The sequence below is a fragment of the Taurulus bubalis genome (assembly GCF_910589615.1).
Source record: "Taurulus bubalis genome assembly, chromosome: 18".
Taxonomy (NCBI): Eukaryota; Metazoa; Chordata; class Actinopteri; order Perciformes; family Cottidae; genus Taurulus; species Taurulus bubalis.
In genome coordinates this window covers 15,567,977-15,592,691 of record NC_136606.1, presented here as the reverse complement: position 1 = coordinate 15,592,691, position 24,715 = coordinate 15,567,977, and the positions used below count along the sequence as shown (strand labels likewise).

At 43.7% G+C, this 24,715-nt stretch overlaps 2 protein-coding genes across 2 annotated transcripts in view; one reads left to right on the top strand and one right to left on the bottom strand.

The window, feature by feature from the left end:
* The window catches only part of prkdc (protein kinase, DNA-activated, catalytic subunit), a gene marked incomplete at its 5' end in the record, with an annotated part of 29,642 nt that extends 22,798 nt beyond the window's left edge, over positions 1 to 6,844 (bottom strand). The window contains 21 exons of the mRNA XM_079234412.1: positions 43 to 199; positions 626 to 745; positions 833 to 919; positions 1,055 to 1,214; positions 1,419 to 1,528; positions 1,700 to 1,849; positions 2,197 to 2,304; positions 2,421 to 2,470; positions 2,748 to 2,916; positions 3,106 to 3,270; positions 3,454 to 3,600; positions 3,705 to 3,862; positions 3,945 to 3,975; positions 4,131 to 4,186; positions 4,273 to 4,372; positions 4,490 to 4,602; positions 4,736 to 4,844; positions 5,008 to 5,082; positions 5,419 to 5,523; positions 5,606 to 5,682; positions 6,682 to 6,844. Of these exons, the coding sequence (XP_079090538.1) occupies positions 43 to 199; positions 626 to 745; positions 833 to 919; positions 1,055 to 1,214; positions 1,419 to 1,528; positions 1,700 to 1,849; positions 2,197 to 2,304; positions 2,421 to 2,470; positions 2,748 to 2,916; positions 3,106 to 3,270; positions 3,454 to 3,600; positions 3,705 to 3,862; positions 3,945 to 3,975; positions 4,131 to 4,186; positions 4,273 to 4,372; positions 4,490 to 4,602; positions 4,736 to 4,844; positions 5,008 to 5,082; positions 5,419 to 5,523; positions 5,606 to 5,682; positions 6,682 to 6,844 (2,410 nt within the window). The remainder of the gene's footprint in view (positions 1 to 42; positions 200 to 625; positions 746 to 832; positions 920 to 1,054; positions 1,215 to 1,418; positions 1,529 to 1,699; positions 1,850 to 2,196; positions 2,305 to 2,420; positions 2,471 to 2,747; positions 2,917 to 3,105; positions 3,271 to 3,453; positions 3,601 to 3,704; positions 3,863 to 3,944; positions 3,976 to 4,130; positions 4,187 to 4,272; positions 4,373 to 4,489; positions 4,603 to 4,735; positions 4,845 to 5,007; positions 5,083 to 5,418; positions 5,524 to 5,605; positions 5,683 to 6,681) is intronic.
* A 4,021-nt stretch (positions 6,845 to 10,865) lies between these two features.
* The window catches only part of arhgap29a (Rho GTPase activating protein 29a), a 32,133-nt gene continuing 18,283 nt past the window's right edge, over positions 10,866 to 24,715 (top strand). Inside the window, exons 1-2 of the mRNA XM_079234508.1 lie at positions 10,866 to 10,951; positions 12,113 to 12,509. Of these exons, the coding sequence (XP_079090634.1) occupies positions 12,212 to 12,509 (298 nt within the window). The 5' untranslated portion in view covers positions 10,866 to 10,951; positions 12,113 to 12,211. The remainder of the gene's footprint in view (positions 10,952 to 12,112; positions 12,510 to 24,715) is intronic.

The following is a 24,715-nucleotide window of genomic DNA, read 5'->3' as shown; positions in this document are numbered from 1 at the left end:
AACAGATGTGCCTGACCTCCCCTGGTACCATCGTGGGCTTACCGTCGGAGGTGGTTTTCAGGTATCCATCCAGAAGAGGGAGGATGCTCGTGTAGCAGTGCTGCATTGTCTCCAGAGGAATGTGGGAGGACCAGTCCTCCAGGGCATCGAGGGCCACGTTGGCCAGAGGAACATGGCTCAGACCCAACTTCAGAGCCGCCTAGACGTCCACACACAGACACACACAGACACACACAATTTACGGTCAGAGTTTCTGTCTGAAGTACCCCCACCAGCACCACCTGTCATGTTCCAAATGCATTCATGTTAATATGGATTTACTAGTGGATGTTATATTTTTCCCAAACAATCAATGTTTAGGTTAGTTTTCACTTTGTACTACCACTTTGTGTGGCTATTTATCCACGACTTTCAGCTATCTACTTCAACCATTCATCCATTGCTTTTAGCAATTGGTTTCTATTTCCTTGTCATTTCTATTTTTATCATGTATGTCCTGGTAATTGTGAATTACTGCACTAAAGCACCTTCTGTCCATCTGCATTCTATGTTTCTGTTTGAAGCGGTGCTCATTCATCCTTATCTAGGTCACAAAAACACAATGAAACAAGTTAAAGGACCCCACCTCAAGAGCAGGACAGTAGGCCTTGATGTCCAGAGCTACGATGTTGTGGTGCAGCGAGAGGACGAATGTCAAGCAGGAGGCCAGCAGCTCATCTTTGTACTGCTTCATTCTCACACACACCTGGAAGGAAACCACATGTCTTAGTCTCTCAGTCATGCCACATTTTAGTTGATGACATTCCAACGAAATATTGTAGAGAGAAGATACCTCTTTTCCGAACTTAGAGAAGAGAGCGAAACAAGCGCTCTTCACTGTGTCACTCTGGGGGGATATCGAACTTCTCGGGCCGACGCCCTGATCCAAAACAGAGAACGAGTAGAAACGTCACACACGTTGTATACATACCTGATCCTTTTTCAAATGCCCTGACAAGGTAAAAACAACGGCTGATGACAGAAATGGTTTGTACTCGTGGAAATGTTATCTTACCTGGTAGTACTTGATTCTCTTGGCAATTTTCATGGTGACAGAGAGCAGCTTGTAAAAGCCACTGACAAGTGGATTTCGTATGGAGTGGAGGATGAGTTCATGGCTTAAGGGATACATCCAGGACTGGAAATAGTTCAGGTGTTTAGTCAACAACAACTCGCTGCAGAAAAGGGAAAACACAGTTAGACTTGGTAAAATACCCGTTACATTTTATTTGTATAGCGCTTTAAAAAAGGTCATGTAAAAGGCCTTTAAATGTTTAACAATAAGGGTGTCTGCTTGTTTCACTGCTAACTTTGCCACTTCTAAAGGCCCTTATGATGTCTGGTAGGCCGATCTCTCATGTGTGCGTCGACTCCAATACCTGCAGAAGTCAACCAGGTTGATGAAGGCGGTGAAATCTTTGATCTTATTGGGCAGCAGATGAGCTGTGGGGTCGGAGGACGGCAGGACATGGGCCGCATCATCTGGAGCCTGAGAGACGAGGATTAGGGCTTTATGTTTTTAAACGATGCAGCCAAGAGCAAGGGTATAAAAGCTTTTTCAGTTTCATGCTATCGACACGGGACACATTCAAATTGACTGAAACAATATCAACATATCTCGTACACTGTACATCGGTGCGACCTGAGAGTGAGACCTCACCTCTTCTCCCGTTGTCACTTTCTGCACAGACAAGTCCAACTTTTCCACAATTTTGAGAATTGATTTCGCCAACTCGTCATAAAGCAGACGGCTCAAAGACACGAGGGCGGCGTTCTGACTTTCAAAAGCTCCATCCAAAAATCCTGAATCCTGCAGAGGACGGCACAAACGTAACAAGGCCATCAAATTAAGTGTGAACCATGAAACAATCTCCTCTGCAGCATACCCAGCCGAATGGAGGAGAGCATGCTGGTCCGTAAATCCGTCTCATGACACAATGTACCTAAATATTTGCAATGCAACAATTGAACAATTTTAATTATTCAGCGATAAGCATTCAAAGTAGTTTACAGCAGTACAGTAGATGATAGATAATGATCTGAATATAGACTTATTGATAGTATTCAAAAGGGATGCTTATGTAAAATAAATAATGTCCCAAATAAATCTGCTAAAATTAATTAAAATAAAGCTTTTTTAAAAGGACATAGCTGTACCTTCAGCAGATGACAGTCTAGAAGGCTTTTAAACAGGGCGAGGTAGTTCTGACTGGATGGAACTTTCCATTTTCCAGTGCGAATTTGGGAAGAATCGCTGTCCTTGTCCTGAGAAAAACATTTTGATTTAAGGAAAATTATTAAACTGCAAATAAAACATTCACTAAATATACTGCATACATGTGTGTAAATTCAATGATGACATCTGAAATCCAGCGCCTGACCTCAGGAAGCATGATGGGTTTTGAACAGACACGAATCAAGCCCTGGTGCACTGAAAGAAATGAGCAAAAGTTAATGTTTTAACAGATGTTATGTGCAATCTCATCGCAGATACCAGTCACACAAAAGCAGCTTGCAGGTTTAAATAATACATTTACTGTATTTCCGGGACCCTTTGCCACTATGACAGCCTCTTCTCTCATTTCTCTACTGAATCAATTCTTGAACGATGAAGACACCAGTGTAAAACCCGTACCTGATAAAGAGCAGTGTTTTAATTCAAAATATGATGATGGCCTTGAGGTGCAAGGTGCTCATGGGCGACCTACCCACAGAGCTAATGAATCCCCAAAGGACAGGTCCTTTGGAGGCCATGGCCACCAGCACCTTCAGGATGGACCTGCAACACACAGTCTGCATTCTCTCGCTGTACTGGGGGAAGCTGTCGATCTGCACCACGAGGAGACGCTCCAGCAGCGGCGTGTACACCTCTGGAATCTGAGGCCGGGGAAAAAGAAGCAGAAGTTCAAATCCATCCTGAGGGTGAATTAGTCTGTCTTTCTCCTGCAGGACACAATGGTGCGTATATAGGCAGATACACACATGGATTCAAATATACGATTGTCAGTTTGATTCAGAGGATTGTCGTTAGTCAACATTTGTTCCACGTGGCCGTGACGTTGTTACCTTGTCCAGGTGAATCAGGACACTAGCTATGGAGTCCAGGAAGCTGGGCAGCTGGTAGAAGCTCTCATCCTCCCCATCGGACTCAGTCAGATACATCTGCTTACAGCGCTGAATCAGCTCTGTGTACATCAAGTCCACGTCTTGTGGGCAAACTTTCTTGCATGGCTACAGAAAAAATAGAATATCTTTTTGCATTTTGTATTAAGACACAGGAACTGCATGGGAACGCAGAATATTAGTAAGAAGCAACTGATGGAAATGTGGATCCCAACAGCTAACATACATTCATTGTCAAATAGGTTTGTGCTTCCACAGCTGTATTGAAAGCAAACAAGGCAATGAACGTACGGTGGCGAAGAATCCATATCCCCTTATAGCAATGGACAGCTCCTTGTGCGTCGAGTCCATGGTCCTAATGATGCCGCAGAACTTCTGCATGAAGAACTTCAACTTGCTTTTGTGCTCCTCAATATTGTCTGCCACCAGCATTGCAACCTTAGAATAACAACAACAAAAAAGGAGTGTCAAGCGGTTGTATTCTCATCATGGTGCTGCTACATGTCTGCTGCACCTGTGTGGAAAAGCCTCGGAGGGTTTACCTGTTTGAGGAAGGCCTCGAGTGCGTAGTAACTCGTCTTCTTCATCTCAGCGTTGATGTGTCCACAGAGCTTCGACAGGACCTCGAACAAAGCTCTGTAGTGGTCCATGAGGCAGCTGCTGAACTGGGACGCATGTCTGGCAAGTAGTCTGAGCCCGGCTGTTCAGGAGACAGAGTCAAAAGACGGATGAGTTCTCGGGGACTTTCGTCTTCATGCCGCTATGGAAATGGCAGGCCTTACCGAACGTGACGGCGTAGCGCGACATCGACATCTACAACGAAGATGAGAAAACAAGCGGTCACGCCGGGAGTCATGTTACAGAGCCGCACGCTTTAATGTAAAAAGCGATCACAAATGAACGCAGCGAGTCAAGAAACATTATGCACACTGCAGAGGACTGTTAGAGGGCAGAGACGGGGCGCGTACCTGGGGGGTGACGGCCTTCAGGGCGTACTGAAAGATGTCCTTGGACGTTGCTGGGTCTGCAAGTCAGAGGCGCACACTAAGCACAACATGCACTCGTCATAGAAACTGCATGTTTTGTTGAAAATGTGAAAAGATATCCCACCTTCCTCCATTGTTTTAGGGAAGTTGACCATAAGAGCGGTGATTCCTCTCAAACATCCAGTTACTACAAAGAGTTTGGGCTCCTTTGTTGAAGAGGTCATCTGAAACAAAAAGATTGACAGCCACAGCCGATCACACACACACACACACACGTGAGAATACAATAAGTGTAGAGGATAGTAGTTCTGGTCACACTCGGCACCGTCGGAGCCATTTACCTGATCTTTGAGCTCCCCTAGATAGGCTTTGTAGAGTCTGTCAGAGTTCTTGTCCATCTCGCTGGGGTGAACCTCAGCGAGAACTCCCAGCAACTCATAGATTTTGCCGAGAACTAAAACAAAAGATTATTATTTTTTTGTTTTTTAATTTACATCATTTCCATTTTCATTTCCTGGATGAATTCCTGTCATTTCCACTCCAGCTTTAAACCAAACCGTGGCTTCAGGCATCACACGAAGACTCACCTGAATCGGACAGTTTGCTCCTCTGACAGAGCTCGCCGTAATATTTGTTGAACATGTCACAGACTCGAAGCTCTGCAACCACACTGGAAGCCTTCGTTTTTTGGAGAACCTGAGGAGAGTCAGAGCAAGAACAAGGTCCAGCCAGCATATATATACGCATACACACACAAACAGACGCTCGCAAGACCATGTGAATGGGGAGTTGTGTCGACAGTGGATCTCTTCTTTCGCTCGGTTCGCGTTGCACACCTAACACACCGAGAGAAACCAACCTTGATGAGGAGCTCCAGCCCCAGAACCTTACACTTGGCTGCTTTATCCTTTGTATACACAACCATGCATGTGTCCTGCACGAAGAGGGAAATGGGAGAAAAACATCATGATTAGTTTGTGGCATTACGTCTACACGTACTAAAGTCTGGTTTGAGGTACGGCTCGGTTGTCTTGTGTTATACTGAGAGCTGTTTGTAGATACTAGTATGCAGAATATATATAGAAGCTACTTTGGTGTCAGCATCAGTTTTAGTCAGACGTTGAATTTACTTTGAGTAAATCATGCATCGTCATGTGTAATGACCTTTCCTTTTCCCTGCTGCAGAGGAAGCCATACATTACACACGCTGTAGAATGAAACTCTTTGAAAGAACATTTATATCATATCTGGTTCTAAAAGGGGAACTTACTCTGATGTCAGTGGCGTAAGTCTTCTCCCAGCCCTTGACTCTCGGTGAGACCTTGTCCAAGAACTTCTCCAAAAAACCCAAGATCTCAACCCGTGTGTCCCGGAACTGGAAAACAGATGTTTCTGTCAACACGAGAACCTTTCAGTGTCGTGACGTTGTTGTTCACTAGATGTTCCTCGATGCCTACCTCATCTGACACCAGGGACTTCCGGAGGAAGACGAGCAGTCCATAGTCTTTTGAGAACAGTAAGGACGTCTGCAAAGCTTCACGACGAAAGATGCAAAAATGTTAATATTTGTTTTCGTGGTATGTTTTAACACCAAACACTAAAGTCTGCACATTTAATATTTAAACACTCAGTGCCACTTAACATACACTTTTCAACTTAAACACACACGTCACTTTAACATACACTTACATTAACGTTATCTGTTTGTCTGAGCACTTTATCTTAAACTTGATTTAAATATCATTGCACTGTTGTTGTCGTTGACTGTTGATTGTTGTTTGTCTCGTCTAATGTATGCATCTTCCGCCTAGCAAAATTCCTCGTTTGTGTAAACATTCCTGCCAATAAACGGTTTCTGATTCTGATTATCGTGAAATTTGATACATCTGTGCAATTTTAAAGCCTCCATCATCGACTTGTTTCTGCTGCCTTACTGTGTTAGTAATGTGCAATAACTGCACAAAAACAATATTGACCAGTTTAAGGACCTAACACTTTAATCTAGACATTAGGAAGAACACTTTAGTTGGATTGAAGTTAAATGGAGCGCAAGAGAGAACACACATTCAATAAGGTTATGTTTTGCATTTGTTAAGCACTAAAGGCTGAGTCCCCCTGAGGAAAAGGTGTAGTATTGTAACACTGGCACACTTTATGTTTTATTAATGTATTATTGCAGACGTCCAATGGAGTTGTGGGCGTGGCCAGCTCCACGCTTTACTTATTGTCACGTGGTATTTATATTATATTCTGACGGCGCGGTACCGCCCACCGCAGGGAGTTTTGGCGGAAGAGCCTGATGTGATGCAGGCAAACAAAAACAAAATAAAAAGTAAATGCGCAATTATTTAACTAATTTATGCATTACGAATTGACAAGTGCCGTGTAAAGATCCACACTGCAGCTCCTCCCACGAGGTGTTTAAGTCTCATCAACAACAGCAGCACCGTCAACATTAAACTGCCAGATTGTTATTGGGACTTTGGCGCGGATTCATTGCGAGAGGAGTATTTCATGGACTTTATTGTCTTACCAAGTTCGTTCTCGGTTGGTGTTAGCATGCACTCCTGTCCCAAGTCACCGATAATATCGTAGCATTTCAAAGCTGCGGCTCGTGTGTCTTCGTCCGAGAGATATACATGAAGTTTCAGGAGAAGTCCCTGAACGCCTCCAGCAGCGGTGCTCTCTGAAGACATCACTGCAGGTTGAAGCTAAGCTAACATTAGCATCACTTCAGCCACCCTCCTTCCTCTCATAAAGTACACGCTCAGAAAGCGGACGACAGTATATGGAAAGCACGCTGTCAGACGTGCTGGGGAAGAGCCATTCAATCTCAAGTCGTCACGCACATCGGGAAGTATCGGGTTGGGAGGCATTTGTTTCAAAATAAAAGCTCCGGTAATGAAGGTTCCGGGAACTTCAGGTGACATGAAGGGTTTTCTAGTGTCCGTAAAATAGTGTTAAGCGTAACGTTTCTTTTACTTTATTTTTTTATAATTATTGACAACGTAACGTAACGTACTATAGCAACATAGCTACCATATATACAGTTTAATTTTGAAATGTTCACCGGAAAACGTAGCAAGATATTACATCCATGGACTTAACGATTGTTGATGGCTGAGAAAAGAAAATGTACATAATCATAAGTGTAACAGTGGCCACAGTGTACATTTACAGCGTTGTTTGTCAACAGTTGTATTCTATTATATATATTATAAGTGTGGTTTTATATTTACTCACTGTAACCCCTAAAAGGCAAGGATAATCATTTCAGGTCTGTTTATGTTAATTATTATATTGCTTTATATTGTTTGATAACAAAGTGAAAATCTAATACACAGTGTGTGCAACATCTAGCGGTAGTATCTGCACTATTAACACTAATGGACATATCTAAATAATATAAATAGGTAATGATAGTATAACCAGTATTCATATACTTTCCACTGAAGAACGTGTAGTTGTCCGTAGACGCAATTAACATTGTCGTTGTATCATAACTTCATTCAACATCAACAACAATAGCCCTTTTGTTGTTTCATATACACTGCATATAGCTAGCATTTTATCTAGCATCTAGTCATAGTTAGCATCTATCTATCTATCTATCTATCTATCTATCTATCTATCTATCTATCTATCTATCTATCTATCTATCTATCTATCTATCTATCTAGTTTTTTTCTGATTATTTCAGTGTGGCAACTGTATTTTGAAAATATTTACCGGAAGTACTATTACGTAATCATGACTCCGTTAACGCTGGCTTGACGAATTGACTATACTGCAGTTCTCCACCTTGGCCGCTGGAGGGCACTAAACACCGCAGGTGAGTTTATCTACTGGCGCAGACAATAGTTTGTTTATCTAGCTGGCCAACCTGAAATGAGAATGTTTTTGCGTGACCCTCATCTTTTTTTTTTAACCAAGTCTGAGATTCGGTTTCACTGTTTGTTTTGTTCTAGAAAATACTGAGCAGGTCTTCATGTGAATACTCACTCACAAAAGGTAATCTGACAGCATGAAGTTGTCTAAGAAAGACCGTGAACGCTTTCTACAAGTTACTAGTTACTTCTGAAAATTGTAACTAGATTACTTTACTAGATACTGCATTTGAAAAGTAACTACTCTACTAGTTACTTTACTTTCCATTTTTTTAAGCAAATGTACAAATTAACCGTAAAGATACATGGACAAACATCATGGCCCTTTCATCACTTTATTTTCAATGTTCAATAAAGGGCATCTCTTAGCCTTTCCACATAGTGTATTGTAATTGCAAACATGTAAAACAAAATGACATATAAAACTCAGTCATTAACTTGAACGAACATTATCCCTGTTCACACTGTCTGACCAAAGAAATATGCCTCACTTTAAAATCCACAAACAACAGGATACAAGAGGCTGTGTATGGTGGGGACATTCAGGTCAAACAGCATAACACATTGAAAACAGGCTTTTGGAAACATGAGACCCCACTAAACCAAATGGGGCCGACTCCTAAGAACAAAACCAGCTTGTTATAGGAATCATTGTAGTGGTTTAAGAAAAATAGAAAAATAAATGGTATTTTTGGTGATTGGACGCTGCAGCTGAGCGGACTGATCGCTGGAGTTTCATACTAGAGTGAAGACGATCACAGATTAAACTCAAGTTATATATTAAATCTGTTAAATTATTCACCATCTGGTTCAAATATGTTCATTGTAGGTCTGAACCACAAAAGGACCACAAACTACTGTCTTCTAAGATTGTATCTGTTGTTTCCCTCAATAACTTGTATTATGTATGTCATTAAAATCAGAGAGCTGGAGAGAGGAAACACTTTTTACAACACGTAATGAAGAGAAACTATATTTATATTGTGGGTTATTTTATAATGATGTCACAATCAGACTCATTCCGCCAGTAGAAATGGATCCTGCGCGTGTCAGCAGGACACATCACAGTATATAAATACTCAATGCAGATTATTAAACGGTAACAGACGACAGAGAAAACATCTCCACTCTGACACTCATGATAACTGTGTCTTTATTAATATAAGTAGTAGTTTAACACCATTAAATCAAGTATTTTAAGTACATTTTTATTGGAATGTTCGCTAAAAACTCTCCGGACAAAACTCCGTCAGCTGTTAAAGCGACTAACAGCTGATCAGATGTGATCAGATGTGATCAAATGTGATCCGCTGTCAGTCGGTCGCAGTCATCAGAAACCTACGTCGCTTCACGTGACGCTTCAGAGGAAAGGACGTCTCATGTCTATTAAAACATATTTCCTCGCGTCTTCTCTCCGCGCTTGGTTGAGGGAAACGGAGATGCAGTTTAGAGACTTGGGACGTACCTGTGACAGACTGTTCATCAGGAAGTGTCGTGAGACTCGCGCGCCACTAAAAGAAAACTTTTCGGACTGGTACAAATGTCTTGAGTAACGCAGGAACGCGCGTTACTGAGGTCTAGTAAAGTAGTGTAGTTACCAATATGTTGAGTGTAATGCGTTACTTTACTTCGTTACCTATAATAGTAATTACGTTACTGTAATCCGTTACTTTGTAACTCGTTATCCCCAACACTGTGTATAGCACATGCTAATTATTTTAGTTTCGAGTCGTACTTTTGTCATATTCATCTTATTAGAATTATTTCTAAAGTAAGTGTGTGAGTGACAAAATGTTTTCTAAAAAAAAGGTTTTCCCAAGGACACGCAAATGAGACTGGGAGAGGAGAACGAACACCATTCCCGCTATTTAAACTATATATATATATATATATATATATATATATATATATATATATATATATATATATATATATATATATATACATATATAATGTCCATACATTCCATGCACAACTATATTTGTTGTAAAATACAAAGATTCACTCATATGCGCGTCTTGCCTTATTTGTCTGCATTACATTAATTTCACCAGCAGGTGTCAGTGATGTGCAACTGGATAAAGACTTTTACATTTTTTTTTACCATATACATTTTAGGAGGGTATAAAAATAATGTCCAAAGAAACAGCCCAGGCGGCAGAGCGGTGCTATTCAAGCAGTCCTCTCTCGTCTGTATAAACTGCAGGGATTTACAACCAAGGCAAACGCCATGAATAAACTGTCTGCTGCCTCTGTAGCAGTAGTGTAGTGCATGCATCTCTATCTCTGTAGGAAAAGCAAATGCTGATCAGGCTACTAAATGCATATTATTGGACTTTTATCAAGTCTGCTCTCTTTCAGTGAAGTCCCGATATTTAATGTTTCACAGATTCCAGGTTGGTCGACTGGAGTCAACTTCAATAGAAATATCAGAGAGAAAAGAGATGTTGTGTTCACAATAAAAGTTAAACAATACGTCACTCGTTTGCAGATGTTGCCATTTCTGCCATTCTCCCATCAACGCATTGACGTGTCGCTCTACATTTATTTTGAAAGGCATAACCGGAAGTTCCACGTCGTATTGCTCAGGCTGCTTGACACTTTATAACTCCAGACACCTGTTGTCAAAGGAGGACGCCGCACAAAATCTTCAACACACACGCACACACACGCATACACACACACACACACACGCACGCGCACACGCGCGCGCGAACACACACACCCCGTTACCAATCACAAGTCACCGCCTACGTCACATGGGGAGAGGAGGCGATTCAACGCGTTGGAGCCGAGCGGCGCAGTGAGGCTTTGGGCTGTGAAACATAAGGAAAGCAGTGCTTGTGGAATAATTTGTCATTTTCAGGATTTCTTTTTTTCCCACCCCGGGTGAAATGTTCCAGGACCCGACTGCAGGTTTGTAATGTCGTCTGGTAATTGTTGTAACATTAGTTTGTGTTGCTACGAACACAAAACACAGCTGAAGAGGACAGAGATGTGCGTGAGCTGCGTTACTTTTTTTACTCAGAACTCAGTTCAAATATTGAAGTATTTTAAGTGCTGCCTCTTCCACCGGGACACAGCAGACGTGCTTTTGAGGGGAAATCACTTCAAACGTTTCTTTCCTCTAAACACAACTTTTCGGCATGACGTAAATACACAAAGTGTGTCTTCTCACCACAAAACCGCGACTTCCAGACTGTTACTGAGTCCGAGCTCACGTTAAACGCGATGGCAACGTCAGCCGCGAAGTGACTGACGCAAAAGTCCATATTTCATAACAAAAAGTGGCCCTGGATTTAATTAGTTAATGCCGAATTAACTAGCCGAATTTAAATGATCCGACGGGTTTATTGGGGATTAAGTTCGTTTTGTTGTTTTCAAAAATAAGCAAGAAATCATCACATTTTGGCATTTTTAACCCGCGGTGTCGTGTACGTTATTTAACGTACCTGTGCACGGTGGTGCGCTTAAACTTGAACGAGGTGTAGATAGTTTTTTTCTTCCTAGTTCTGTAGACGTATTGATTATATTATTACATATATTTGCTAGCCTTGTTTGCCTTGTGTTTGACATCTAATGTTTGCCTCAGCTGTAACATTATTACACAAAGGCCACAGAGGTCAATACAATATGAATGTCTGTCCCAACTGAATATGTTATGTATTTACTCAGTATTTGTATCTGATGAAGGATAACTCCACTTTCTAAGGCACATCCCAGTTAAAGACTGGTTTGCGCTGTCAGATTTATTTTGGGTGCTGTAATTGGCATCATTATTGTATTAAGGTCAAGAATGCTGACACTTGTCTACTACCTACTACCTCACACATTGTTCAAAACGGTACACTCCTTGTCAAATATCCCAGCAAGTGACCCATTCAAGCTCCCTGCTCATGTGTTATTGCTTATTTCAAGGGGGAATGTAGAAACTCCACATGTTGGGTGTCGTCAACGGGCTTCTGAACCCACATTTTCCAGCTGTGAGATCCAGCTGTGTGGAGGAACCGTCTGGTAACGCGGCACGCCCGATGCAGTCGGTAACGCCACGCTGTTCCTTCTCCCTCTGTCTGGCAGACGCCTTCGTCCCCGTCGTGGTGCCGTGCCGGGTGTGAGAACGGAGCTGAACTGCAGGATCAGCGTCTCCAGGCCCCGGGGCCCCTGGACCGACACGACATGCTGGCTGCCATGCTGCGCCAGAGTTCTGGTGGAGGGTCCGGAGGAGGAGGAGGAGGAGGAGGAGGCGGCAGCAGCGATGGAACCAAACTCTCTCTAGGCATCTCCCGGCTCTCCAACTCCAGCTTGGGCTCGGCGGGCCCCCGGGGGCCGGGCAGGCTCTCCGGGGACGGCTCGCTGAGCCCGGACGGCCCGGACGCCCCCGCCTCGGACCCGGTCTACATCATGCAGCTGGTCAGCGATGTGCGCAAGTTCGCCGACGTGCTTCTGCAACTCAAAGAGGTTTTCAACTCCAAAGGTCAGTTTTGGAAAGAGTTGCAAAAGCCGCACTTCTTTGTGTGATATCATTTACTCCTTCTGCCAACACAACTCTTCTAACTCCTCCACGAACACTTGGTCGTGCTTCCACCGATTACACGTCTTCAACTCTGCCATGAAAACATCCGTGGGCCCTCTCTGCTTTTGTTATCTTTACTTTTGACTCCTAAATAAGACGTGCACGTCTCTTACAGTAAAGCCAAAAAGGGATCTCTAGCAGGACGCAGCTGCCAGTCAGTTGTTGTGTACACACACAGTTGCGTTCCCCACAGTGTGTGCACACGCTCAGGTCTGTCCACCTGGGTCTGTCCCGCTGTGTCCTTGGCTGCGCGGTCAGTCAACCGGCCTTATCTCACTTTTACTTTGGCTCTTGTCCTCCTTGTTTCCATCCGCGCTGTAAAACCAAAAAAATACAAACGCTTACGAGTCTCTAAAAGCTGCTGGTGGAGGATTTGATCAATTGCTCCGCGGGAAGAATTCTCAACATCCTGGTGAGCTTCTCAGTTTAACGTAGGAGTGAACATTTTAACTGACATGATAAGGATTGTTTTACACTGTGAAAAAAAAAAAAAAAAAAAAACGGCAGCAGGAACCTTTTAACTCCCGAAGCTTTTTAGACTGACTAAAACCCCTCTAAGGCCGCAAATAATAGGCCTCCCTTCATCAGTGATGAAACAAATTTCCAAACCATAGAGGAGTTCAGCGACTGACTCCTGTCTGTGCGTCTGTGTATATTTTGTGTGGGTTGTTATCACATTCCTGACTTTGTATGTTCGGCGTTGGCTTTTGGACCGGACTCAGATCTGTTGATCCCCAGACCTGGTAAGGCCGGTCTAAATAAGATGAGGCGCTTTTATTTCCACATTACCGCCGGGCCATGCCTCCCAAGCCCTGAAAGAAAGAATCCCAGGCTTTTGTTTTTAATGTCTGGAGAGGTCGGTAAAGGTGCCTGACCCGGCTGGACACGTGGGCGTTACAGAGAATAGGACTTGCAGCGGGCACCTTTTTCTTTTCTCTTTTAAGCTCAAGAGACTTTTCAGTGACCTGTCGGCACGCCGAGGATCAAAGCAGCGAGTCATCATGTGCAAGAGATCCACGTCTGCGGCTCTTACGGGACAGAAGAAGGCTTGATTTAAGCGAGAAGCGTCTCTGGAGCTTTCACGGCGCCACATTCTCTGTTTCAGACTTCGACTTGTGGCACGGTTGTGATTTTGGTCTGTGCACCTGCAGATTACAAGTGATCGCCACCACATGCGTGCACACACAGGTTATTGTGATGCACCGAGGCCACATAGCTGTCATACTAGACATCTTGAGCTCGCTGCTCGTCATTAAGAAACCGGTTTATAATCTGTGTCCTCTTCAAATAACAATTGCGTAAAGCTTGAGAACATCATTCCTCAAATGGGCTAAAGAAATTACAATTAACTCAAGACCGAGACAATTTATAATCTGTGTCCTCTCCAAATGACAATTGCATACAGCTTGAGAACATCATTCCTCAAATGGGCTAAAATAAAAACAATTAACTCAGGACCAACACAATGCACAGGTCCGGTACGCACAAGCTCAATTACGCAAATGCAGCCGCTGAGATGCCAACACATGATTGTAAAGCACAGTGTTCCCATTAGGGCGCTTATTTTGGCTAAATACAGGAAAGGGCAGATTTGGGGAAATAGGCTGATTACGTTGTAGAAAACATAGCCGTCCACCCACTTTTGAGGAAAGTAGCAAAGAGACCATTGTGTCTCCAAGTCATTTCAAACTGCAGGAAAAAAGTTAAATTGCAGAGAATGTTTGACAAATCTGGAATTTTGACCTTGGGACACTCTTGATCCCACGCCGGCCTCATAATGATCTCTGTGGATTTAATTTTGTTGGCCGTATCGAGGAGGTTGGTGCTTGTCGTCCATAAGCGTCTTCAAAGGGCCGACGTTGAGGGATGGCCCTCTCGGGGCTTTAGCAGAGCTTGCTAGCAGATTGTTGGGAGTCACTGACTTGTGCTGTGATTGGATGTGATTTAAATCCCCCTCTAATTTACGGCTGTATTGTCTCTGCAGCGCTCCACAATAGTTCAAACCTCTCATTACCCGGGCCGCTCACCGAAAACCCTGCTTCTTCTCCTACCGCACGGGGCAATATTCAATCTCCGAGCCTCGTACCCCTCGCAACAGCGCCTGCATTCACGGTCAGCGATGTGAGTCGGGCTCCCCATTGTCCCGAGCTTCTGCAGACGAGCACGCTGCTGCTCGCTGGCAGCTTTTGCAGAAATGAGACTTTCCCAAGTCAAGAATAGCTGTGGCCTGTGGGATTTCTCTTTGGGAGTTAGGAGGAGGGGGGTCAGCAGCAATGAACATCAACCTTAAATGGCAATACAGTGTCGTTGCTGCTCGTTTGTGGTCGGAGGCAATGACGCATGGCTGGATATTGTTTTTTTACTCGTGCCTGAGAAACAACTGTTAAATGCGCTTTCGCCGTTCATTGTCAGGCCAGCGTGCAACAGATGATGTGCATTCTTTCCTGACCTTGTCCGGCAGCCACTTGGGAAATGAAGTGTCAGTATTTTGAGGGGATTGTTATTTTTGAGGATCGGTCCTAACGAGAGTCACCGAGGACGTTTGGAGAGCAGGCGAGCCGTGGAGGTGGTCGCCGTGCGGCCTTCGTGTTTGGCGGTGAGTGCGTCCCCTCAAAGCCCTCCGCCGTTGGAGTAGAGCAATAAACATCTGGACACGTTCTACATTGTCTATTTCATGAGTGAGGTTGTGTTGTTGTGGTTGTGTGACTGGGACAGGTGTGTCATCGTTTCATGCCAAGCAGAACGGCGACCAATTGTGTGCGTCAGCAGCTTAGGAATGAAAACGGCACCAACACACAGTTCAGTCAGTGACGAGGACAATGAGTTTTTCAGGAAACGATCCGTTTAAAAAAATAAAATGATAACAGGATATTGATAAAGTTGAAACGGGTCCGATCTATGAGATTCTTGTCACGTTTTTATTTTTCCCAATGTGATAACTTCATGCGATTCCCTTTACTCCCTCTTTGTGGTTTTTCTCTTCTGTTGATGGCTTTTGCTGGGATACACCGTGTCACCACTATGAATAGCATCTTTCTCGGTGGATGTCTTTTAAAATGAAGTCAAATCTGCATAAACGGCACCTTCCGCCTCCCTCGTCTCGCATCCCCTGTGCACCCACGGCACAAACATCCACGCGTTGCCAGAAAAACGCGCTAAAAAGTCCAACGTTCATTTTGTTGTAAATTTGTGTTTTCCCTACTATATATAAATAGTAAATCCAATTTGATTTTCAACACAGCAGCCAAACCTGGGTTTGGCAGTCCCAACGGGTCTAGTCGGGTTCTCCTAAAATGTTGTGCCATCCCACAAGGTCTACGTTCCAGGAAGGATGTCTGTAGAATAAGTAACGTGAAAGCAAGGCTCCATCATCATTAGTCACAGTTTAAATGTGTCTGTGTTAATGTATGACTCGTACTTATATCGGCTGTGTGTTTTCTTACTTGGCGTCATGAAGCACTGACTCGTACTGTACGTGTCCTCAGTAAATCAGTGTGGCTTTGTGAATGCAGGGTTCTGGGTTTTAATGATTAACAGGCGCCTACTAAGAATGGTCCACAGGTGTCGTGTAATGTTCCTCACTGTAATGCACCTGACCACTCGTTGAGCTCCAATTACATGGCAGAGAGACACTTTTTTTTCCTTCACCCTCAGTTCATTGGCAGTCAAGGAAATGGTACAATGGTTGCGTTGATGTTAAACTTTCCTTTTTTTTTTTAAAACATTTTTGGCCTCATTGTTTTTGTTGAAATGTGCCGTGGGAAATGAGCGCTTCTTCTCTTTTGGAAGCCCTGTTGAATATTCTGCAGAGATGCTAAAGCTTTGTGGGAAAGTGATTCTGGTCTGGGTCCTCAGAGAGAATGCCTAAATGCTATTTTAGCGATTTGTATCCTAAATCACCCCTTGTGAAATACCAGCCTAAAATTAGCCCTGCTTGGGCTTTTCACACACCATTCCAGGCCTTCTTAATGGCTGTAACTGCTCTGTTTAGACAGTCTGTCCCACTGCTCTGGGATCCACTGTAAAGCACTGCAAGCTTCTTCTTGCCTCCAAAAAGTTCCTTTTATGGCTCTTTTACTGCGCCCATATTTAAAGCCTCTGTAAATTATCTCAAGCACAAGACAACTATCCTTACTTTAAAGTCTTCTCTTGAGGATCACGTTACATCGGCTTTTTTTAGAAGCCTTGATTTAATCATACTCTTTACACTTATCTCGCCAACTAAGCTGCCTAACCGGAATTATTACATTACTCTAATTGTTTTGGGGTGATCTTTGTTTAAAAGCACAGCTATTGTCTCAACATTAGTTGATGCAGTGCTCGGGTTAGCTTTTTAGATTGCTGCCGCCTGGGATTAAAGTGCAGAGTATTGTGACATATGGCAGGTCCTTTAATCCCCTCGGACAGGGGAAAGAAACCATGAAATCATAAACTGTAGCTGAAAATCTTTCTTTCAGCAATGCACAATGCGTGCAATTATTTCCCGCTGCATACAGGTGGCAAAACCATGTTGACTTGTCAAGTTTAATTGCCCGACTGCACTCGAAGATTTGTACGTTGTTTTCAAGTTGTAACCCAAGTGAGCTCCCTCTCTGTGTGTTTCTCTCTCCCCTTCCTTCCCGGTGGTAAGATTTATGGTTATGGACACAGTTTTTTGTGTTTTTTTTTGCTGGGGCAGCTTTGTTCCAGGAGGCCGTCGATGTCTGCCACACACTAAGATAAAGCTGCAGGATTCCCCCACTACAAATGAGAAGCCAAGGATTGAGGGCTCTGATGAGGGGTTGTACTTTTGAAACTCAGGACTGGAGGCTTCTGTGAAGTCATAGGGATACTGAATCCTGAAGCATTCTCAGTATTTGGCATGGCAGATTTAACCAACACCCATTTGGTTGTGTGATCTGAAGAGCCTCCGTGGATTAAGGCTTTGAAATGAAGATGGCAAATTTATCCCCTGAATTAGATTAAATGTCCCTTGAACCTGTAGCCTCTATCCCTGCATTGGATTAAAGTTCTCTAGGATTAGACAAGGCAGCATTTATTTGACATCCTGCGCTTTTAAACAACATATGTGGTGCAAATTGGACATTCATTTGATTTAGAAACATCCACTGGTAGGGATGCAAAGCTTATGAATTGAATTGACTTTTGGCCATGCTTGTGATTTCTGATAACTCATTTATCATTAAGATTAAAATAAAATATGTTTTTTTTCTTTTATGTTGTTGAAACCTCAATTTGAAACAAAGCTCAATTATTTGACTCATATAAATTAGAAACATTCAAAATTGCTACTCTGGCTCTTGTTCTTCCAACAGGCCATCACACATTGAATACAAGGATTCTATAAAAGATGCACATTTTGCTGTGTATATAAAGAAGAGGAAACTAAACATGCAATGCACTTAAAAAAAAAAGAAAGCCTGACCCATTCACCTGCTGCAGGGAGAAACACGGGCTGCCCTGATCCCTGATGTGTTTTGTTATGTAAGAGCATATCCATGTGGTGAGAGGTAAGTCAACTATCTACTCACTATAATTGTGTTTAGTGAGTCAGCTTTGCAAGGGAGAATTTGTCCTGAAGAGTCATCAGCCATAGTTAACTGGCTAGATGGCGTAGGTGACTGTTGCCTTTCAGCATGTCACCAAGGTAAGTGATGAGGTTTATCATGCTCTTGTCATTTGGAAAACCACTCGGCCAAACAGCCCAGGCAACTGTGTTTACTCGGGTCATGACATAGGCCGCTGTATTCACTAGCATTGGAGGGAGGTTTTGATAAATGGTTCGTAATGTTGTGTCGCAAGGGGCTATTCTGAGTGTAATTGGCCTTGTTTTTCACCCAGTGCCAACCTTGGGGCATGCGTGCATGTACCCGGGTCAGCCCCATGCTGGGTACAGCTCATAACTCGTTAAAGACCAATGGTGCTGATGGGGGAGAAAGAGGAGGATAACCAGCCGCTGTCTTTGTCCACAACTTTCAGTCAGTTTAGGAACCCAGTTGCTGTGCTCAGTGAAAGGAACAGTCCCTGTTTGATGTGGAGGTAGACGGACCGAGCGTGAAGCAGAGCCAGGACCAATTGGAGTCTGTCCTGTCCTGTGAGACTCAAATTAGGCCCCATTGGGGTGTAGAAAGGGCAAGGAAGGAAAGAGGACCTATTGGGGTGTGATTGAACTTGCCAAAGCATTCGACACACAAGCTACAATACCCTTGTCTCTCTCTTGAATATGCTTCTACAGGCGGACTTCGGCTTCCTAGAACAAACCGTATCTTTTCATCTCACCAATTGTAAGGACAGAATTCAGGAGCTTCTCAGTCTGCATATTTCATAACTAGCAATGAATGGAGAAAGGGCTCATATATGCAGCAGGCCCCTTGGCTTTAGATGTTTAGTCCCTTTTGACAGGACTAGCAGATGTCGATCAGCAGTGCCTCCTCAGCCCTGAATACCTTCACTCCCATGTATGGCCGTTCTCTGCTCAAGCTGGTAATTGTAACCATGGTAAGAAACAAAACAGGGCCCTGTGACGTTTTTCTTGAATTCTTGATGTTCTTTTTTATCGTCCAACTGAACCAATTCTTATAACGCTCGGTATATTCTGGCCCAATTCCCTTCCTATAAACATTTTATGAAATGTCTTGACAGTTATGAGGATTATGTTTTCTAGTGCAAGCTTTCAATCACACAAAGCCAATTCTCTCAGGATTAGGATGCAAGTAAAGCAAAACAGTGTCCTCTTGTTCTCAATGCGGTGTTTGTCCCCCCCAACCTCAGCCCCCTCACCTCCCAGTTCTGCCTCTTGACAGGTATACTAAAGGGGCCCATCTTTGTACTTGTTGGACAGCTCTCCACCTCCCACCTCTCTGGCCTGCTGATGTTCCTTTGCCTATTACACAGCTTGGGGAGCAACTGTAGTCTCTTCAGTCTAATGCCTGACCAGTTTTGCTGCCAGCTCAAGGTTGCGCGGTGGGGGGGATTTGCAGTTTCTCTTAAAGAAAGCATAGTTGGAATACCAGCCTTCAGAGCTTTGCATCAACAGTAGGCGCGGCGGTGGTGGTGATGGTGGTGATGTGGGGGATATCCAGAGAGAGAGGTTGCCTGTCTTTCCTCGCTGTGACAGTTCCAAAGAGAAATGAAAGAGGGGGGAAAACAAATTATCCACTCCGCACTGGGTATCTCATCTATATGCGAACAACTAAGAGAGACATATCCATGGGTAAATGTGTCTGTTGACTAGAAAGAGATCTTTGAAAATGTTGTCTGCCCACACTTGGATTTAAGGATGATGGTAAATTGGTTACTGGATTTTGCAATGTGTCGTTATATCTTCGTGTTCCTCTACAGCAGTCCAACGTAATGTCCCGGCATTTCCTAACTTCAGCCTTCATTAAGCTATACTTTTCATTTACTTGTGGTCCTCTGAGCTAACGGCTAACAAGCCTCACAAAGGCAGTAGCCTGCAGAGTGGGAACATAAAAGCCCCCCACCTAGGTGGAAGGTGCTGTGTGTCTGGCCTAAGGCTCTTTTTTCTTTTTTTTTTAAACACCAGCTCTTTGTGCATGCAGTCATGGGAAAAAGAGCTTCAAAGGTGAAGCAACAGGGAATGCTTCGGCATCAGCATAGAAGTGTGGGAAGGCAAAGTTCTCCTGCCTTTTACCAGCTGCATGTAATCTGCTAATCCGTAGAGTGGACTGCCGGTGGTCTGTCGACAGAGGTGGACCAGGGCCACTGACCACAGGAAGTATGTTGGAGGAGGATATCAAGGGATGTATGGGCCACCCATTGCAGTGACCCTACCCAAGTGTTAGAGGTTAAGTGGACCCATTTTGCGAGACCCTCTTATAGTCAGGGCAATAGGTCAAGCTTGGCTTGAAACAATAAGGAATTTTATGCAACGCACATAAATACCTTATTAAAGACTCTGTGCTGGTGAGTGGATACTATCAAAGAATGTGGCATTTCAGCCTAGCCCATTGAAGAAGAATCAATTTCAACAAAGCAAAGGTTATTGAGTCACGTAGTGATTGAAACATTTGGTTGTCTTTTGAAGAAGGGGGCCAGTCTCAAAGAAGCCCCTTGAAACCTAGCCATACCATAGCTTTTGATGAATGCACAATTCTTTGAAATAACTGCCACTACAGAGTTCTAGTTGGTTATTTAAGAGTGAGTAGCTGGAATGTCCAGCTGTGGTCTAACTCAATAGGACACATTGAGAGGTTTTGACTGACATTGGTCATGGCTAGCCTGTCCAACATCCTATTTAGCCCCCTCTGCCATGAGCCGCTTCCATTTGATCGGACCTCTGCAGACCCAGTTGTGACATGTTTAGTGATTTCACACTTGCTTTGTGAAAATAAGCACCCCTCCGTTCCCTCAAATGTTTTGAAGCATAGATAATACATTGCTCCCATGATTTGTAATGCATGACTGAGCATAGCTAGGGCCAGAGCGAAAGGAATGTTGCCAAGTCATATTGTATCAGGCCATAGTTGAAGTTTAGTTCTTAAAGAAGTCAGTGATGCTCCAAGTTTCCATTTCCTAATGGTGCACAATAAAACATTTTTTCTTATATGGTAGTCTACACTTTGTGGACAGTTGTTGAGTGTTACAAACCTTTTCACATTGAATGTTTGGGTCTAATATACTTTGTTCTTGCCTAAATACCAACAAAATGCATCCATTAAACAAACCAACTAAGTGTGGTCTTATACAACATTTGCTTTGCTCTACTTTTGGGTATTGCGTGGATTGCAAGTCAGAATTGACATTGTTGCGTAACACCAATACATCCAACTTGGTTGTACTGTGTGTTTGAAATTGGACCAGTGCATCAACCATGCAGGTTAATATTGGACATGCAGAAAGGCTTGTACTTGAGTATTTTTTTATGTGGAATTATATCTTTGGTATCCCACCCTAGTGGCCTGGCGGTCAACATTCAGGAATATAGAGCTAGATAGAACTATGGCTCCAGTTTTCATGCTCAGCAACATTGCCTCACCACATACTGCATAGACTGAATCAACTAGCGGGAGTCTACGGCCTTATCTTTGTATATGTGTAGCTCCATACCATTTAAATGTCAGAGAGTCTCTGCTCCCAGAAGAGCATCATAATGTTTTGGTATTGAGGTGTCATCTCGATGGTGAGTGATCCGACAATGTTTTCATTATGGATCCCCCTACACCCCTCGCTCCTGCAACTCCCGTCCCCACTCCCAAACAAGAGGCTGGAATGCTGGGTTTCCATGACGCTAATGAAGTAAAAACCTGGCAATGTCTTACTGGCAGCCCCAGAGCAGCTCCTGATCCGCGGCCTCCTTCTCATCAGGTCTGATCCCTCTGTAGCCTTCATTCACCAGGGCTTATTATGCCCAGGAATGTCTCTCACTCGCTCCCTCTCTCATAACCCCCACTACAGCAGGGATGTGGGGTGCAGGGGTAAATTTGGGACAAATCCCAAGGGAGCGTACTACCCCAAATACCCCCCCCCCCCCTCCATACCAACCAAGACTCCTCCCCTATCACTCTTACCACTAACCATCACACATGGACAAAGACGCGCACACACACACAAACACACACTCCAATCCCTCTTTCCCGTGAAAAGTGAAAAGCTGCCGTTGTGATTTATTGTTCCATAAATGCTTCATGTGGCAGGCCCATGAGGCGACCAGCCCACTGTTTGCTAGTGGCCCCAGGGACAATAGAGTTTTCGGCACTTAAACAAGTCCGCATGCAAAACTCTCCGGTCTTCCCAGGGGAAAACGGAACGATTTCCCCAGCAGCTTGTTTGTTTTCCAGTTTTCAGATGGCTGATATTTGCCAATTGAAACATCCTCTGACATCTTTTTCCAAAAAATGTCCTTTTCCAAACTTTATTTTCCACATCTTTAGCACGCCACTTCTTAAACTCGTTGCGCTAGTCAGATGTTCCTTTAACCGCCCCTCCCTGGTGGGAACGAGTCTTCTTCTCTTTGTGTCTCGTGCAGAACGCCAGTTGAAGGGTTAAATAATCAGCCTCTGTACATTATCCTGTGTCCTGCTGGGCTGGTGGACGCAACCATAATGTCTTGCTAATTAGCCTTCATTTAGGATGGTCCAATAGGCCACACAACCGCCATTGAAGACTGGAGCCCATGGAGCTTTGCAAAGGAAGAGCCTCTGTCTCGTGGGCATTCATGGTTTAGGCTTGTCCTTAATAAACCTCTAGGATGCCTCCAGGACTCTGGATTCAGTTACTCGGTCGATGAATGGGGAGCATAGGCTGTGTAGGGATGATTTAGGCCATTGTGTGTTTTTGTCATTGAAAGGATAATGTCCATAAATGGGACCTAAACTGACCAGGACCAATTAAGGGCTTAAGGGTTGAAGCGGCTCATTGTAAACTTTGACCCTGATCAAGTTATTGTGGGTCCAGGTCTCTGAATACGGCTGTGGGAGATGAAGTCTTTGTGAAGACTGGTTCTGTTACAGTAAAAGATTAACACTACAAAACATTTAATAAAAATACTGGGGATTTGTTGTGTTGCATTAAACAACAAAAGCATCTGCTTGTTGTGTGTTTTCTGTATATGCAGTTTTCCTGTTAAATATTTTAATTAATTTGAGCCAGTGTAAATTCAGAAAACACCATTCAAAAGGTTTATTTTGGGAACCGAATACAGTGAGTACATGTCATACCACTACAAAACCTCTGAGCACATTCTTTCTCTTTTACACAGGATTGTAATTGGAAAATGGTGGAATCTGTACATAATCCAAGCGACCAATGAAGAGAATGACCTTCTCTGCACGCCCGTGTGCATTGATTGTTTTGAGTCTCAGTTTGATGCGTGGTTGTGCCAGAAGCACACGGCTGGCCTTTTTCCTGCCTCGTGGGGAGTTGGGCAGCTGAAACAAAAGGACGAGAGCCTTTCATCATCAAAAACCACGAGGTCCTTGGCACAAGAAGGAGCTGTGCATGACATCTGATGAAGATGGATGAAAATGGTCGCTATGGTGAAGGATAGGACTCTCCAGGTCCTGAAGCTTTTGGCAAGCTAAAGGCAACCGGGCATGTTGGCATGGGGCAGTTCTGTCTGGGATTTGTGCTTGTCTTATGTAGTTATTTTGGTGTGTCCGGGGAGTTTAGTTGGCCGCGTCAATGCTTCATGTGTGGATCTTTCGCAAGTGCTTAATATCCACCTGGAATTAAATTGAGGCCAACTTGCAGGATTGTTTCCTTGAGTTAGTGCACCTCATCCAATCTCTCCAGCTCTTTGGGTTTATGTTAAGTGACCCATTGTTGATTTGCAGGGTGTGCTGACTGAATGCATTGAAGTTGTCAATAAAGCAGCAAAACGTATGGCCCTTTGCCACATTATCATTCACAGTTTGATTCTTTGAGAGAAAAAAGAGGCGCCCTGCCAGAGTGCTGTAAGAAAGTTGAAACACAAGTGTGTTGCTCTGCAACTTTATGTTGACAGTTTGATGGGGGGGATTTTGGCACATTTTCTGCGCTACATACTGATTGTTTGGTTATTGTTGTGACCTGTTGGCCAAATTTGAACTTGTCACCTGCTGGTCAGTTGGTGGTCAGTTGGCTGGATTTCCGGACCAGGACTCAGCTTGCATTGTCATGGCGGCCACACAGACCCAGCATTATTAGCCCCACTGGCGGCACTATTTGTCCCACTCTAAAAAAGAGGGCTAATGAATAAAAGACAAAATGGGAGACAGCTAAAGTCTTTCTGATCCCTCTACCATGAAGGGGTAATCCAGGGGTGATCGTCAGCACAAAATGTGGCTTTGACTGCCCGTATCTATTCTGTGTGTGTGTGTGTGTCTGGCTGGGTGTGTATATGTGTGTGTGTGTGTGTGTGTGTGTGTGTATTTTTTTTTTTTTACCTTTTACTTTTTTCTGTTTACTAGAGATCTGACTAAGAATAAACTAATATGAACACAGAAACGATGACGATCACATTTAAAGCATGACAAAACAACCTGTTGACGGTGTATTAAGTGAGATTGCAGCTGGGACCGGAACATATTTGAGTCAAAATGCCAACAATGGAGGTGTGTGTTTTTGTGTGCGTCTCTGGTTCCCTCTTGTGTTAGTCATCTTTCACT